The sequence below is a fragment of the Alosa sapidissima genome, chromosome 8, assembly GCF_018492685.1.
Source record: "Alosa sapidissima isolate fAloSap1 chromosome 8, fAloSap1.pri, whole genome shotgun sequence".
In the NCBI taxonomy this organism is placed as follows: domain Eukaryota; kingdom Metazoa; phylum Chordata; class Actinopteri; order Clupeiformes; family Clupeidae; genus Alosa; species Alosa sapidissima.
This window is the reverse complement of record NC_055964.1, coordinates 34,876,647-34,893,349: the sequence shown is the minus strand read 5'-3', so window position 1 is coordinate 34,893,349 and position 16,703 is coordinate 34,876,647. Positions and strand designations below refer to the sequence as shown.

Here is a 16,703-nt window from a genome sequence, read left to right as displayed (position 1 = left end):
CCCCTCCTCTTTAAGTGGGTGAGCAACACCTCAGTAACAGACTCTGACAGGCAGGCACGGTTTCACACACACACACAGGCACACATACACACACACACACACACACACACACACACACACACACACAGGCACACATACACACACACACACACACACACACACACACACACACAGAATGTTTACTCTTTCTCTCTGTCTCCTCTCTTTCTTCAGTTTGAACTCCGCTCTGAGGTAAACACACAGATTAGCTCCGTTTACACGCGCCCTCAGTCTCTCTCCTCCGTCTCTCTCAGTCTCTCTCCTCCGTATCTGAACAGTCACCCCTATTCTACCTATCCATGTCCACTCTTACTCACTCGGCCGGTCACCCCTGTTCTACCCATTCATGTCCACTCCCCCTCACTCTTCCTCTCTCTCTCCTCCCCTCCCATCCCCTCTTTCAGCAGTGTACACGCTTGTGCAAATTAATTGAAATAAAATATGGAGATATGGAGACAGGGTCCATTTCTCCTAAAACACAAATCAAACTGGCCATGAGGCACACCTACAGACTATGGGCCTGTTCAAAATGGGTAAAGTTGCTGCCTTTTAACTCATTGAGTGCCAAAAACATAATATTACGTTTTTCCTTCCCATGCGTTGAGTGTCAAAAACGTAATATTACGTTTTTAGCTTTTTTTTTTAAATTACGAAACTAGACACTCTAACACACCTTATATGTGATTTTGGGAACTCTGTGATGAATGGAAATGAAATATATGACGATCGTGAAACTCATGAAAACGCAATCTGGACATTTTATCTGGACATTTTATCATAACTCGGTTGCCGCTTTGGGTCGAATCAGTGACGCATGCACGTCAGGTCAAAACCAGGCCATTTTCGTGGGTCTATCATAGGGTTGTGCCGATGGACGATCGTGATGGTTGACAGGCATCACGATGGAAAGCAACCGTCGTGATGCCACGCCCCCACATGCCAGTCACTAATTCCTGCTGTAACAGGCTAAAACATAAAAAAAAACCTTTCCCTGAAAATGAAATTGAGCCTACTTTAAAGGCTGTCAGCCAAACAGTTATCACGTATTAGTCTACCGTCTTGTAAAATAAAAGACTTATTAGTCTACCCTAATTCCGGACTGTGACGTGAATGTGCAGCCTAATTGTCATTTAGTAGCCTACATGTATCGCAGGCCTACATTGGACTTAATATGTAGCCTAATGTTTTAGCAGAAAATATTGATTTATTATTGTTAGGCTACGACTAGGACATTCTAGCGCTCAAATATTTTTGCGAGGCTACAGCGAGCGCCAAATGCGTCCTTCTTCTCTGTGTTAAAATAAACCATTTCTTTCGTTAATTATAGGATCAGAAGGTAGCCTATCCGTCTTTCACTGTAAGGCTTGTATTTCATGCATTTAGCAAAAGTCCCAGACAGCAGCGGAGTGGTAATCGGGATTCGTTATTTGTAAAAGTGTTTTTACTTCGCCCTCCTATAGCCTGGACTGCGCGATCACAGCCCTTTACTATCACTTCCCGCCGCCCTCATAGTCAGCATAGACGGTAGCCTGATAACGTGGGATGCTGCATAGTAGGCTACTAGTAGCCTGCTGCATAGTAGGCTACTGCATAGTAGGCTACTGCATAGTAGCCTACTATGCCTACATAGTAGGCATAGTAGGCATAGTAGGCTACACTCATAGATTTTAAATGAGTGACCACGATAGTAGTCTTAAGTAGCTTTTTTGCTGTGTCCAGCGAAGGCTGGCAATGTGTAATATTCCGCTGGTTGGTGCACACACAAGTGTTCAGATTGACTGTCTATCCGTCTTTCACAACAATTCTTGGATTAGATCTTCCACACAACTTCGGTAGCCTGGTCAGTATGTCTCTCTTAGCTGTCCAATTTCATCAGGCCGTATAGCCTATATAATATATTTTTAATTTTTTTATGTAGAACATTATAAATGTATTTCTGTACAGACATACCTATAGGCTGTTTACTACACTAACCCCCCCCCCCCCTCCCCACGATATCATCGTCCATCACGATGTTTTACTGTACACATCGTCAAATGCCAATTTAGGCGACATCGCCCAACCCTAGTCTATCACTAGGTGGCAGTCTCGCCAGGTCTCGCTGAACACTTCCCGGAAAGTTCACACAAGTAAGTAACAGGCAACACTTCATATTTCATGAAAGACGTTATATCTCCATTTCTAGAAAAAAAACAGCGATTTTGGTGAAAACTAGCCACTGTTTAGCTTGGGATTTCTCAGGAACAGAGGTGTGTAGAAATACACGGTTTGCACCCACCGAGAGCTTAAAGTTTCACATTTTAATCGAGCTATTGTATGTGTTCATAGCTATAACACAGACTATGCTATGGCTGTACAAAAATCATCAACAATGGTCTAGATTGCTGGCACTCTAGGACAAAGCTCCCAAAAACAGCTTGGCATTCAATGAGTTAAGATATATAACTGGGGAGCGAGGCAGCAAGCGCGGTTCGAAACCGAAAAAACTAATTCTGCTGCCTTCTAAGATATCTTAGAATTCCCAAATAATGGTCATTTTTGGAGCCAGCTTCAATGCACACTTCATGCTCCCTCCTACCTATGTGTACATATGTATTTACTCAAGGACAGTAAAAAAGACCCTCCCAAGATAGGTGAGCTAGGTAATGTAGATCGGGTAGGTAATGTAGGTGGGGTAGGTGAGGTGACACACTGACCAGGTAGGTGCGGTACAGTAGGTGAGATAGATGAGGTAGGTCAGGTAGGTGGGGTACAGTAGGTGAGGTAGATGAGGTAGGTGGGGTACAGTAGGTGGGGTAGATGAGGTAGGTCAGGTAGGTGGGGTAGGTGAGGTGACACACTGACCAGGTAGGTGGGGTACAGTAGGTGAGATAGATGAGGTAGGTCAGGTAGGTGGGGTACAGTAGGTGAGGTAGATGAGGTAGGTGGGGTACAGTAGGTGGGGTAGATGAGGTAGGTCAGGTAGGTGGGGTACAGTAGGTGAGGTAGATGAGGTAGGTCAGGTAGGTGGGGTACAGTAGGTGAGGTAGGTCAGGTAGGTGAAGTAGGTGGGGTACAGTAGGTGAGGTAGGTCAGGTAGGTGAAGTAGGTGGGGTACAGTAGGTGAGGTAGATCAGGTAGGTGGGGTACAGTAGGTGAGGTAGATGGGGTACAGTAGGTGAGGTAGATGAGGTAGGTCAGGTAGATGAGGTAGGTGGGGTACAGTAGGTGAGGTAGATGAGGTAGGTCAGGTAGGTGGGGTACAGTAGATGAGGTAGGTCAGGTAGGTGAAGTAGGTGGGGTACAGTAGGTGAGGTAGATCAGGTAGGTGGGGTACAGTAGGTGAGGTAGATGAGGTAGGTGGGGTACAGTAGGTGAGGTAGATGAGGTAGGTAAGGTAGGTGGGGTAGATGGGGTAGGTGAGGTGACACTGAAATAAAAGAAGTTAAATGAGAGTGCAACAGAGATAGATAGGCTCCTCCTCCGTTTTCAGACAGCTGCCCCAACTTGTTTCAATCAATGTGCACAAGGGTGTGCTGGCCTCCATGAGGTGCCATATGGGCATGTGCTGGCCTCCATGAGGTGCCATATAAGCATGTGCTGGCCTCCATGAGGTGCCATATAGGCATGTGCTGGCCTCCATGAGGTGCCATGGCAGCATAGCAGTCTTACACTCTTTCTTCTCTCTTTCTCTCTCTCCCCTCCACTCCTCCTCTCATCTGTCTCACCCCCTCTGTGAGGCGCTTTGACAGGTTCACTCTGTCTTGACTCTCTCTGAGGTGCTTTGACAGGTTCACTGTGTTGACTCTCGTCCGTCTGAGACTGTCTCTGAGGCGCGCTGACAGCTGAGCGCCGCTCTGTGATCCCATTCAGCAGGATGCTGAGGGGCCGCCCCAGGAGTCCACTTCCTGTTCGCTCTACGCTCCCTCTCCTACGTCACCAGCGCCACATGATTGACAGCTGAAGGGCGGGGTAAAGGGGCGCTGAGCGTGGGGTAATTAAGCCAGACTGCTTCACTCCACACAAGGACACTGAGCACAGGATGAAACAGCTGATCGCTGTCAGAGTGAATCATGAAGTCCAGAGACTGATCACAATCTTTTACCTCAACAAGGACCAATGACAGCCTGTCACCTGAACAATGCCCAATCACAGCCTCTCAGCTGAACATTGACCAGTCGTAAACCAATCACAGGTTCTTGTCTGATAACTGACCAGTTCCAAGTCTCTACTGGCACACTGAACTACTCTTCTCACCAGAACACTGAGTTCCTCTAGCTTCTCACCAGAACACTGAGTTTAGCTTCTCACTAGAACACTGAGTTACTGCTTCTCACCAGAACACTGAGTTACTCATCTCACCAGAACACTAGCTTCTCACTAGAACACTGAGTTACTTTTCTCACCAGAACACTGAGTTACTCTAACTTCTCACCAGAACACTGAATTACTCTAGCTTCTCACCAGAACACTGAGTTACTCTAGCTTCTCACCAGAACACTGAGTTACTCTAGCTCAGTGGTCCCCAAACTACAGCCCGCGGGCCGGATACGGCCCGCCACCTCATTTTGGGTGGCCCCCCAAAACATGTCCGCGGTATATAGTATCTGGCCCGCATGGGAGTACGACATCGTCAAACTATAACTTCCGTAATTTCCCCCATTCATTCTCTATGGCGAGTCTTAACAGTACACATGTAATACTCTTTTTGTCCACTGGTGGTTGTTTTGGCGCTGTTTTGCGTTTGCCATCGAAAACGGAATGAAACGTAGGCCTACCTGCAAACAATGCAAGAGGTCTATGCTGACTGCATCAGTGCTCAAAGTATTCTAGAAGTGTATCAATTAATTTTTAATAACTAAGTCAAGTCATATTTCTGGGACTTTCTGGGATAATTATTTCTAATTCGTTCAAATGTTCATACAAATTCACAAGTTCTCATCAGGTGAGTGAAAGTGGTCATTTCAGATGTTTTTGCCTGCACTTCATAAAACTCTCATAGTTTGAGAACTTCAAATTATTTGTAGGATATTGCTTGTTCACAACTTGAGCTGTGTATGCAAATACACAGAGTTCAGAGTCCACACATTTTGGATAAAATACACTTTTGGGACTCCCTGCTAATACTTTTGGGAATGTTAAAGTCTTTTTATTATTATTATTTTATTTGAGCTACATTTTACACTGATATGGCATGATGGCAACATAAACACAGCTAATAATGGTATTAAATTGCAGTAGCCTATGATTAAATGTAATGGAATATTCAACTAAGGTAGACTGCTGTTGTTCACAGCACTAAGCTATTTATGTTTACTAATATACTCAGAATCTCTGGCTCTCTCTTAGAGCCAGGCATAGTGAGCTGGCCCTCGGAAGAAAAAGTTTGGAGACCACTGCTCTAGCTTCTCACTAGAACACTGAGTTACTCTAGCTTCTCACTCTCACTAGAACACTGAGTTACTCTAGCTTCTCACTAGAACACTGGGTTACTCTAGCTTCTCACCACAACACTGAGTTACTCTAGCTTCTCACCAGAACACTAGCTTCTCACCAGAACACTGAGTTACTCTAGCTTCTCACTAGAACACTGAGTTACTCTAGCTTCTCACTAGAACACTGGGTTACTCTAGCTTCTCACCACAACACTGAGTTACTCTAGCTTCTCACCAGAGGGGTATTCCAGAAAGGAGGTTTAACAAACACTGAGATAAAACTTAACCTCTGGGTTATCTGAACCTGTGGCGACTAAACCCGAGCTGTCGGTTCCAAAACACTGGTTACCAGTTAGTTCAATCAACCCTGTGTTAGATAACCTAGAGTTGTGCGCGTTCACGGCGAACTTATAAAGGCATCATCTATTGAGAGTCGAAACCATGAGTGAAACCGGCGAAACGAAGAGCACCGTATTTTTCAGAGGCGGAGTAGTCGAGGCTTACGAGGAGGAGAGAACTGTAATAACAAAAAAAGAGCAATACTTAAGCGCCTGCTGACCGTATAAGCCTAACTGACCGTGTAAATGCGTATGTTTAAGATAGCCTATTTAATGTCAAAAGCACAATTAAATAAAACAGACTGAGAAAGTCATTTGTCCCCAGGGCCATTGAACTGTTCAATGCCTCACTTAAGGGAAGAGGAGAGATAGACTTCTCTGCATAGTCTGTCTGCCTCTCCACCCCCTCCATGTTTGGTACTGTCTGTCCACTAGCCACTTGTATCACTGTCTTTATGCCTCACTGTTTGCGTGCTATATTAGCACATTAGCACATATGCATAACACCCCCCTCCATGCCACAGCCAAACTGTGGCCACACTTATACATGTTCTTAAATAGTTAAATATATAGATGTATAGACTTTACTTTACTTTATTTCTGCATTGTTGCACTGTTGACATACTCATTTGCACCATCACCATTGCACTACCACCATGACACTCATTCACACAGAGCACCTTCGAGCACCTTACCATACCTTACTATGCACAGAGAATCACAGGCTCAGTCCCTGCCTCAGTCATTGCAAGCGCCTCTGATTTATTAATCACCACTATGTGGATACTGTTTTTAGAATTGATTTAGATTAAGTGTTAGTTAGTATAATTTGTATTTTTGTAATTTGTATTTTAGTATATTTAGCATATTCTTTATCTTCTACTGCCCTTACTGCTTAGTTGTGTTTTTATATGATATACTTTAATTACTCTTTCTGCTGTTAAAGAATGTGTTTGTGTTGTATGTATGCTGCTGAGACCTTGAATTTCCCCTGGGGATCAATAAAGTATCTATCTATCTATCCCTGTCAGATTCTCATTGGAACACTGCGTACTGATTAGGCATACTTCCTACCAGAGCACTGACACTGTCACAGCTTTATCACAGGCCAATATGTGAACAGATTAAAGCTGACGGTTATGGTGGGTAGTGTGTGCTATGAAGGAGCACAATGATGCCATGCTACTTGCCTACATGTGTCTGTGTGGCTACTTGCCGAGTCACCATAAGCCTGAATGTGTGTGTGTGTGTGTGTGTGTATGTGTCAGTGTCTCTGTGTGCAGTCCCACTCCGGTTCCACCACCTCCCAACTGGCTGAGGGGAGAAGGCAGCCGTGCTGCTGTTGTGTGTTGGGAGCTTCTGTGTGCTCCTGGGCGGCTCCCTAATCCGCTTAGCCATTTTAATCTGCTCATGGAATCATTTAGGCCGTCCAGAGACGACGTGTTCAGAGCACTCTGGCCAACACCTCTCCTCTCCTGGCTTTTTACTCCCGAGCGCAGAGAGTGGAGACACAATGGGCTGAAAGGGGCAATCAGAAGCAGATTAGCGGCTGTTAAGGCTCTCTTTCTGGGCTAATTTAGTGCTGCTCTGGTGGCCTTTTGTGTTGGATGCTCTCATTTACTGGCAGTCTGTCTGCTTTGTGGCTTTATTAACAGGCAGGGACCTCCGCAACGAGAGCAGCTTTATTAACAGGCAGTGACCTCCGCAACGAGAGCGTCCCCAGACGAGGGAGAGGGCAGCAGAGGCTAGGGCTGGGGTCAACGGAGCAGAGTATTCACACACACACACACACACACAAACACACAGAAGAGAGAGAGAGAGAGTAGGGTCTAAGATTTCTTTAGCAGATGCTTGAGCCATTTAGACTATTTAAAAAAAAAATTTTTAACATACAAGCCTAGGACTAGAGACGCGATACTGCAGCCGATGTACATCACACCCTGAACACGTTAAGATACTGCAGCCGATGTACATCACACCATGAACACGTACTGCAGCCGATGTACATCACACCCTGAACACGTTAAGATACTGCAGCCGATGTACATCACACCATGAACACGTACTGCAGCCGATGTACATCAAAGAGGACAAAGGAAAAGGAAGATCCAAACCAGAATGAATGAAAAAACAAACTGATTAAGATACGACTGAGGCTTCATGTGCTGGTACCCCCTGGTACCTGACAAATGTAGACACTAAGAGCAACTTCTGTGCAAGAAACACCAAGCAATAATCCCTTAGCCTAGGCCTATGTCTGCTAAACTCTTTATGAATACTTTAAACATATATAACCCAAAAACCTACCATTATTTTCACATCAAATTTAAGTGAATGACTTTATATTACTCTAATAATATTTTTTTCAGAACATTTTTTATAATAGCAATAAACAAGTAATAAAAATGTGATTCGGCAAACCAGCCCTCATAAAAACAACAGTAAGTGCTGTTCACTTAAAAACACCAGGGAAATGTCCAAGTCACTGCATGTCAATGCATGTTAAGTTCCTCTATTTTCTTTCTTAAGTTTTTACATGAGTATAGCAACCTTCATCTTTTATTTATTTATTTATTTTTTTACCTATAAACAGTATACTCCCCCTTGGATATTTCCACTTTTACTGTTTTTATATATGGAATCTTGATCAAGCTTGGCCTTTTTTACAATAATTTACAAAAATCCCCTCTTTAATGTCAAAGTGAAAAATTCTACAAAGTAATGTTAATGAATTAGAAATACAGTATATGATGCAAAATAAGTGATTGCATATATATTCACCCCCTTCAATTCAGCATTGAGTAGATGCACCTTTGGCCACAATTAAAGCATGGAGTCTGCATGGATAGGTCTCAATTAGGCTTTCACATCTGGATACTGCAATTTTACTCCATTTTTCTTTGCAAGCTCTGCCAGATTGGAAGGGGATCGGGTGTGAAAAGCCCTTTTTAAGTCCAGCCACAGATTTTCTACAGGATTGATGATGTGCAGTGTTTGGTGTCCGCCAAAAATATCATCTAGTCTGATGACCAAAAAGCTTGATTTTGATGTTGCTCTCATCAGACCAACAAACCTTTTTCCATTTGACCTTTGCGTCTCCCACGTGTCTTTGGGTGAAGTTTAGTCCAGATTTAATAAGCGCTTTGCCACTCATCCACAGAGCTCTGCCTGGTAAAAAACTTGGGCAAAGGTGGCTGTACGCATAGTTTCTGCCATCTCAGCCGCTCAAGGTTTTATTGTCTTCAGAGTTGTCATAGGTGCCTTGGTGGCCCCCCCCACCATTATTCTTCTTGAATGGTCACTCGGTTTGTGGTGACGGCCTGCTCTAGACAGATTTGCACATTTGCCATATTCCTTACATTCATACTCATTGAGTGCCAAAATGCGTTGAGTGCCAAAAACGTAATATTACGTTTTTAGCTTTTTTTTTTTTAATTACGAAACTAGACACTCTAACACACCTTATATGTGATTTTGGGAACTCTGTGATGAATGGAAATGAAATATATGACGATCGTGAAACTCATGAAAACGCACAATCTGGACATTTTATCTGGACATTTTATCATAACTCAGTTGCCGCTTTGGGTCGAATCAGTGACGCATGCACGTCAGGTCAAAACCAGGCCATTTTCGTGGGTCTATCACTAGGTGGCAGTCTCGCCAGGTCTCGCTGATCACTTCCCGGAAAGTCTACACAAGTAAGTAACAGGCAACGCTTCATATTTCATGAAAGACGTTATATCTCCATTTCTAGAAAAAAAACAGCGATTTTGATGAAAACTAGCTACTGTTTAGCTTGGGATTTCTCAGGAACAGAGGCGTGTAGAAATACACGGTTTGCACCCACTGAGAGCTTAAAGTCTCACCTTTTAATTGAGCTATTGTATGTGTTCATAGCTATAACACAGAATATGCTGTGGCTGTACAAAAATCATCAACAATGGTCTAGATTGCTGGCACTCTAGGACAAAGCTCCCAAAAACAACTTGGCATTCAATGAGTTAATGATGGATTTCCCCTTGGGGATCAATAAAGTATATATCTATCTATCTATTTCACTGTACTCCAGGGAAAAAAGGTTTTGTATCAATCCCTACACTTATACTTTTCAATAATCTTTTCTTTGAGCTGTTTGGAGTGTTATTTTGTCTACATGCTGGAATTATAGCCAGGAATACTGATTGAGTGACTGGACCTTCCAGACACAGGTGTCCATATTACTATACTATACAGTACACATTCACTGCACTCAGGCGATCTCCATTTCAGTTGTGAGACTATCAGCACCAATTGGCTGGACTGCTGTTGATTTAGCTCAGTCACTTATTTCTTATTTTGCTCAATCGCTTATTTTGCATTATATAATTTGCAATGAATTAACATTACTTTGTAGAAATTCGCTTTCACTTTGACATTAAAGAGGGTATTTTTGTAAATTATTGTAAAAACAATGCCAAATTAAATTGAAAGAAAATATTCAATTTATTAAAGCAATAAATGGTGAAATATCCGGGGGGGGGGGGGGGGGGGGGTGAATACTTTTTATAGACACTGTACAATTGATCTTCTTCTTCTTGTTGTTAATATATGAATATTCCATAATGACGGGTCACAATATGCATCCATGGTCACAGGGAAAGTTGCCAATCCTTTGTTCTTCTTTTGTCTTGTATCCTTTCTATCTATTTGTCAGGCATTTGTATATCTGTCTGGATAGTGTTTGACACATCTGCACTTTGGTCACTTTGTGATAGTCAACAGTTGTCCCCAAAAAAGTTCATTTGACATTTGAATAAGAAAGAGAGAAATAGGGAGAAACACAAAACATTTGGTGTGTGTGTGTGTGTGTGTGTGTGTGTGTCTGTGAAAGAGAGAGTGAATTGCCATCTCCTATGTAAACTTTTCTCTGTGGCACTCCTGTGTGCTTTAGAGATTTTAAACAGTGGCTGAGACAGCTTAGTGGTAACCCCAGAGTTCATATGCGTATTAACACACACACACACACACACACAACCTTCTCCATTTCACACACTCTCTCTCTCGCTCTCACACACACACAGTCTCAACAACAACTTGATTAACGACAAACCCACACAGTCACACACATGCTTCTCAAATCAATTTCTCTCAATGAAACACAAACCAACATCTTCACACAAACACTCAATCAGTCATTCACACTCTCTCTGTTGCTCTACTTTTCAGATATGAACTCTTCTCTTTCTCAAAACATCTAATATAATCTCATACATGACTAAACAGGCATCTAATATAATCTCATACATAAACAGGCATCTAACATAATCTAATACACCAAACAGGTTCTTGACTGATTAGAACCCAAAGCTCTCAAATCTAGTCAACAAGGACCAATGAACAGTAATCAATATGACAGAATAATAAAATTGCATGCTGGGAAATGTGGCTCATGTCCCCTCATGTAAGCTTGTGTTCCAATTTGGAAAGCTAATTCAGAGACGCTTCATCCCCATGTGTTCAGCAGCGAGAGGTAATTCACAGCAACCTGCTGGCGCTCTAGCAGACTCTTGACTAGCGTCTATTTGGCGCCATCTGCTGTCTGAAGGAAAGACAGCCGGCATACCATCCATTGCCCTAAGAAAATGACAGACCTAGCTGACCTTCCAAAAACAAGATAACAGAAGTAGCCTACATCAAACTCACCTACCCAAACACCACCACCAATTAACAGCACCAAAAGGCCTTGGAGCGAAACAACCCCATGCCACGTCTGTTGTCACATCACCCTTAGTGATGCTGTTCGGCTCCCAGGAGAAGATGCTTGAAATGCTGTCTTAAGGCACCACCAATAACAGTTAATTTTTCCAAAAAACGTGCTTTTTAATAGTGAATATGGGTAGTAGATTTCAAACTGCCGGGGCAGTTCTAACAGGAGTAGGCCTACCACATCAGACACGTAACCTAAACCTGCTTCAAAAGTAGCTCTGTTGTTTTCACTTTGGTTATTAGTTTCCAAGGACACCATGGCTTTTAGTTTTGGGAACACTTTAAATAAATATAATAATAATAATAATAATAATAATAATAATAATAATAAAAATAAAATACATTCACATGATCTCATGAAGGAGAGGGTGAAATGAGTGTTGAAACCTCCAGTGTTGGATGCTCATCCCAGCACACCCCTGTAGTGGTAGGCCTGCACAACTCCACACTCGGAGAGCAACAGTACCCTCTAGTGATATTTCTATGCTTCAGCAATACGTTTAGCTTACATCAATTTCGCTACAGGCACACTCAAGTGAATCTTACCCGTATTAAACGTGGGTTAGTCAACATGGAATCCCGGACAACACCAATATGAGGACTCTCCATTGTCGGCAAACTTCCAGAATCTAGATTATTTAGCCAAGGGAATTCTGGTCTCATTGAAATACCAGGAACATAGGAAAGATGACAATGAGTTAGCGAAATATCTGGGTAGATAAAAGAAACGACTCATAGTCCTGTTTCTTTAGGCGATGAAAACGAAATAGGTTACCACGGTTGCAAGGTTAACTTACAGACAGCAGTCCTCTGACTTAGGCTACGTTGTCCCAGAAATAATGCAATTGCAATACAATAATGCAAATGCAATACAATCTCTAAACTACCACACGATCGATGTCATTTAATGTAATTTTTTTTCTTTACCAGCTTACAAAAGTTAAAACAAGGTTTTAGGTAGCCTACGGTTCACGATGCGATACGATTAATAAAAATCCACTTCCGCTCTTTAATGTTTCCGCTGGTCGTTATGGAAACGCACATCAAACAATCCATGCATTCTGTTCCCAGATCAGAGTAAGCTACGCCCATGGCTACGCCAGACCACGGCCCAAATTAGTTGCGCTCTAGGCCTAATCTTTGGTAGTAACTTTCTTTGATGTATGCATGTACAACCCATAGGTACAACCAAAAGTAATCCTGATTTCAGACAGTGTTTTCGCTTCCTGGTTAAAGGCACAATCCGTCAGGATTTCGTTTTATTTAATTCACACTCCACACGCCAATCCAGTTGGGGGCAGTATGTAGGAAAACAATGATGTCACAATGATTTGCTAGTGGTAGAAACGACGAAACGCACATTGCCCATCATAGACATAATATACATAGACGCCGCATCGACCGCTACTCCTTACTAGCGCTGACGAGATTTGGAGCCGCCATCTTGGACCGGTCATCCACTCCACTCAGTGTAATCTGTTTGGCCGGTGAGATGAGCTGTCAGCGCACTTAATTAATCATATCTCACTGAATACCGAACAGATTCTCACGCGGTTTTTTATGCTGCAAAGGTCATACATGTAGCTATGATACAGGACACATGATTTAGCGTATTTTAATATTCATAGTGGGTTTAACAGTAATAGAATATTCTGATATATGATATAAAGTGACCTGACGTCCGATATTAAAACTGGGAACATAATCCATGTTTGACAGCATAGACAAAACTAGTTTGATACAAGTTTAATGAGTTAAATATAGTTCACACTTGACAGAAAAGTTCCATCAACAGCATTATTCACAGTCCACAGAAAGGTTCCATAAACATTTAAGTGAGATCAGTGCCATTCAGACATCTGAGGGGTATTCCAAGTAGGCCTATGTGGTTTAGTGACAAACTTGGGTAAATTGACTCAGAATAAGTTGTAAACCTCCCAGTAGAAAAGCTGTAAGATACAGGAAACATTGTTGTGTGTATTTTAAAGGGGTGATAGAATGATGATATAGGGTATTTGGTGCTGGTCCTTAAGGTCTCTGAATAGGGTGTGTAACATTGGTTGGGCTGAAAATGGCATATGTGCTGTTCTATGCGCCCTAATGCAAGCCTGGTTAAAAGCCCTAGAATGAAACGAGAGGTTTTCTCCCTTTTATGGTATGCTCATGAATATTTAGATGAGCTGTGCGCTGATTGGTTGGTTTACAACGAGCGAAGCTGTGGAGCAAACGCGTCATGGCCACAAGCACTCACTCACTGAAACATCGAAATTGTTGATATGGACACATTAGGTGTTGAACCATATATGTATGAGCCAGAATCAGAGGAAGAATCTGATGTAGAGGAGCAACCAGTCGCCCATAGATTACAAATGACTACTTCAGAATGGTAAGTTTTTTCATTTATCATTTACACGTAGCACTACACGTTAGCTGTAATACTAATGTAATAGCCTACTCACACTTCAGTGTCCTAGCCTAAGCATAACGTTGTATTAGTCTTATGTTAACTTTGTAAGCAGCATAACAGTTATTCATTTGCACACAAACAAATGTTTTACAACATGTAACGTTACCCTCGTGCATTTTCTGTCAAGACGTCCAGTTAGCGAGAAAGTCCGTATAGCCAATATGTAGCGTGCAGATAGCTATAATGAAATGAGTGCTGCTCGCAAGGAAAATAGCCTATACTCTCGTTTTAGTCAGTATATTGTTACCGTTCTCTCCTGCTGAATGGGTTATCTGATTAGGAGTTACCTACATTATTTGCCACGTAACGTTAGTAGTAATATGTGATCTTACAACAGGACGTCCAGTTAGCTGGGCAAGAGACTATTTCCGTAGTACCAGTTCAGTATGTTATGGCCGTAATGAAATGAGTAGCCTACTGCTCACTCGCTTCAACAAAAATATTACCACTGTCATGTCACGAGAGGTAATATTTTTGTTGACGCGAGCAGTAGGCTACTCATTTCACAAACACCATAACCTACGAACTGCCACTACAGAAATAGTAGGCTCTTGCCTAACTAACTGGACATCGTCCTGTTGTATATATTATTACATGTAACGAAGATAATAATATCATAACCAGATGACCTAATCAGCAGTAGGCTAACTTCTATCCTGCTGATTATATCATCTGATTATAAGATTATTACCCTCGTTCCATGTAGTGATATGTGAACTTACAATTACATCCATCTCCCCTTGCCAGGTGTACGTGTGGAAACTGTGACCGCATGCCCCAGGAGAGAGAAAATATATGTTGCCGGGAAGTACCCCAGGTAACTAAAACTGGAGATATTTACTCACGCTAATTTGTGCTTTCTGCTCATTCAAAATGACAAAATAACAGCATGGTCTTTATATTTGTTTTTACAGGTCATTAGAAGAATGACCCAGGTTCCGGAGGAGATAACCTGTATGATTGACCATCCTGGCCTTGAACCGGTGTGCCTCAACATATATTCTTTACAAAATGCAATGAACATCTACAGAGCTGACCATGGGCAGTTGAGAATAAGAGGGATGGAAAGGTGAGGACAATCTGATACAAGTGTTACCAGCTATATAATATAAATCAAATGTTTTTAGCCAATATGCATTCATTATTAGTTCAGCAGGTCACGAAAACACAGTTTGATGCAAACAGTAAAATGACAAACTTTATTTTGTTTCAACACAATCATACAGTGCTATACTCAAAAATATAAAATATTCAAAAAATAAATAGTAAAAAAGTGTGCCTTTCCACTCTGATTTCTCTGAAGGCAATGCAGACACTTGGCCTACAGATCTTTCGTGAGCTGGTGCTGGGGTTTCCTTGGGCGAAGTGTCCGTGTTGTGATCCCCTCTTGTGTGGTGCTGCGCATACGGAGGGAGTTTCCGGAAACATCAGGGCAGTATGTCGGGTTCAGACCCCCCCTCGACTGAACCGTGACACATGCTCAGCGACAGCATCCTCCCTGGAAGGTCTGGGAAGCTGAGCACACAAGTCTTGGGGCACAGGAATCTGCTGGACGGCATCCACATAACGAAGGGAGTCATGGACGATCTCTTCGAACACTAGTCTTATCAGGTTAAAGACATAGCCTGTTGTGTGTGAATTAATAAGTTATTGTTAGTGTCTATACCGTTGCACATTTGTTGCACAATCGTTTGTATAAAAAAATATATACATTTTAAACTTACAAATCGTTGGCTCTGTCTTCACTTTTTTGACTGTGTAACCTCCCCTTTTGGCCTTTGGAAACACAAGCCTGTACGTTAGTTTCCCCTTGGCTGTCTTCCGTTGTGGGCGCTGAGCATTCTCATTGAAATGCATAGCTGCAAGGTACAACCTAAATGAAACAGCAGAAATGTTGTAACAATTGTCACTTGTCACTTTTGTAAGCACACACCAAGCAAAATACTACTATTAACTCACAGCAAAAGCATTGGCTAAACCTGTAGGCTGTGCCAAAGCTGTACTCTAACCGGTGTTGTTACAAGTGCCTTTCAGTTAGAGCAGCCTAAAACTGTAATGATTTGCATTTTGATGGCTGGCAATTAGGCCTGATCTCACACTTTCACTAAACAAAACCCATTTCTGTACACAATGTCTTCTGAAGGCATCATACGTGTGTGTTCTCAGCTGCATTGCATCAAATATCTATAAAATAATTAAAACTTTTGTGGGGGGCCTTCCCCACAAAAGTAAATGCAGGTCATTCAGTGAGATGAATAGTATGAATAGGTCTATTCATACTATGAATACTTCTTTAATTTGTTGTGAATGGCTCACTAATGTTCTCAGTCATCAAGGTAAGTAATTGGGCAACACAGCTCTACTAAATGCTACCCAGTAATAATGCTACACATGTTTGGAACACACAAACACCATAACGCGTCATGTTTCAACCACAATATTCATGATAACATAAGAATAATTAGAACGTTTACCTTTGCTTCGTTGGTGAGGTCTCAATGTAGTAAAAGAAAGCTGCGTCCCGCGAGATGCCACACAAGGAGGATCTGTTTGGCATGCTGCAACTTTTGTTCGTGGTTGTTCTTGTGATGTGCTCTGAAATCATTTTACACGATAATGTTAACGTTACTCCTAGTTTCCACTTCTAAAAGTGGTAACAGGATCGACTTAGGTGGGTAACATTACAGCTTAGTGCTA

At 42.2% G+C, this 16,703-nt stretch overlaps 2 protein-coding genes across 3 annotated transcripts in view; one reads left to right on the top strand and one right to left on the bottom strand.

Annotated features, from left to right (window-relative positions):
• cfap77 (cilia and flagella associated protein 77) overlaps positions 1-12,763 on the bottom strand; it is a 20,791-nt gene extending 8,028 nt beyond the window's left edge. Inside the window, exons 1-2 of one of the 2 annotated variants that reach the window (XM_042100638.1) lie at positions 12,337-12,762; positions 12,086-12,192 (exon numbers count right to left, since the gene is read on the bottom strand). In XM_042100638.1, coding sequence (XP_041956572.1) covers positions 12,086-12,148 — 63 coding nt within the window. In that variant the 5' untranslated portion in view covers positions 12,149-12,192; positions 12,337-12,762. Of the gene's footprint in view, positions 1-12,085 lie in introns of both variants that reach the window. The other variant, XM_042100637.1, reaches the window with a different exon arrangement.
• A 695-nt stretch (positions 12,764-13,458) lies between these two features.
• LOC121715193 (P2X purinoceptor 7-like) lies at positions 13,459-15,727 on the top strand. Its single transcript, XM_042100647.1, has 4 exons — positions 13,459-13,925; positions 14,754-14,823; positions 14,921-15,075; positions 15,310-15,727. The coding sequence occupies exons 1-4, from the start codon at positions 13,816-13,818 to the stop codon at positions 15,470-15,472; spliced, it is 498 nt and encodes a 165-aa protein (XP_041956581.1). The 5' UTR covers positions 13,459-13,815; the 3' UTR covers positions 15,473-15,727.
• The last annotated feature ends 976 nt before the right edge of the window (positions 15,728-16,703 follow it).

Coding starts and splice junctions, on each gene's coding strand:
- LOC121715193 (XM_042100647.1), top strand. CDS start 13,816: ATGGACACATTAGGTGTTGAACCATATATGTATGAGCCAGAATCAGAG. Junction 14,824..14,920: donor GTTGCCGGGAAGTACCCCAG/GTAACTAAAACT, acceptor TTGTTTTTACAG/GTCATTAGAAGAATGACCCA. Junction 15,076..15,309: donor AGAATAAGAGGGATGGAAAG/GTGAGGACAATC, acceptor ATTTCTCTGAAG/GCAATGCAGACACTTGGCCT.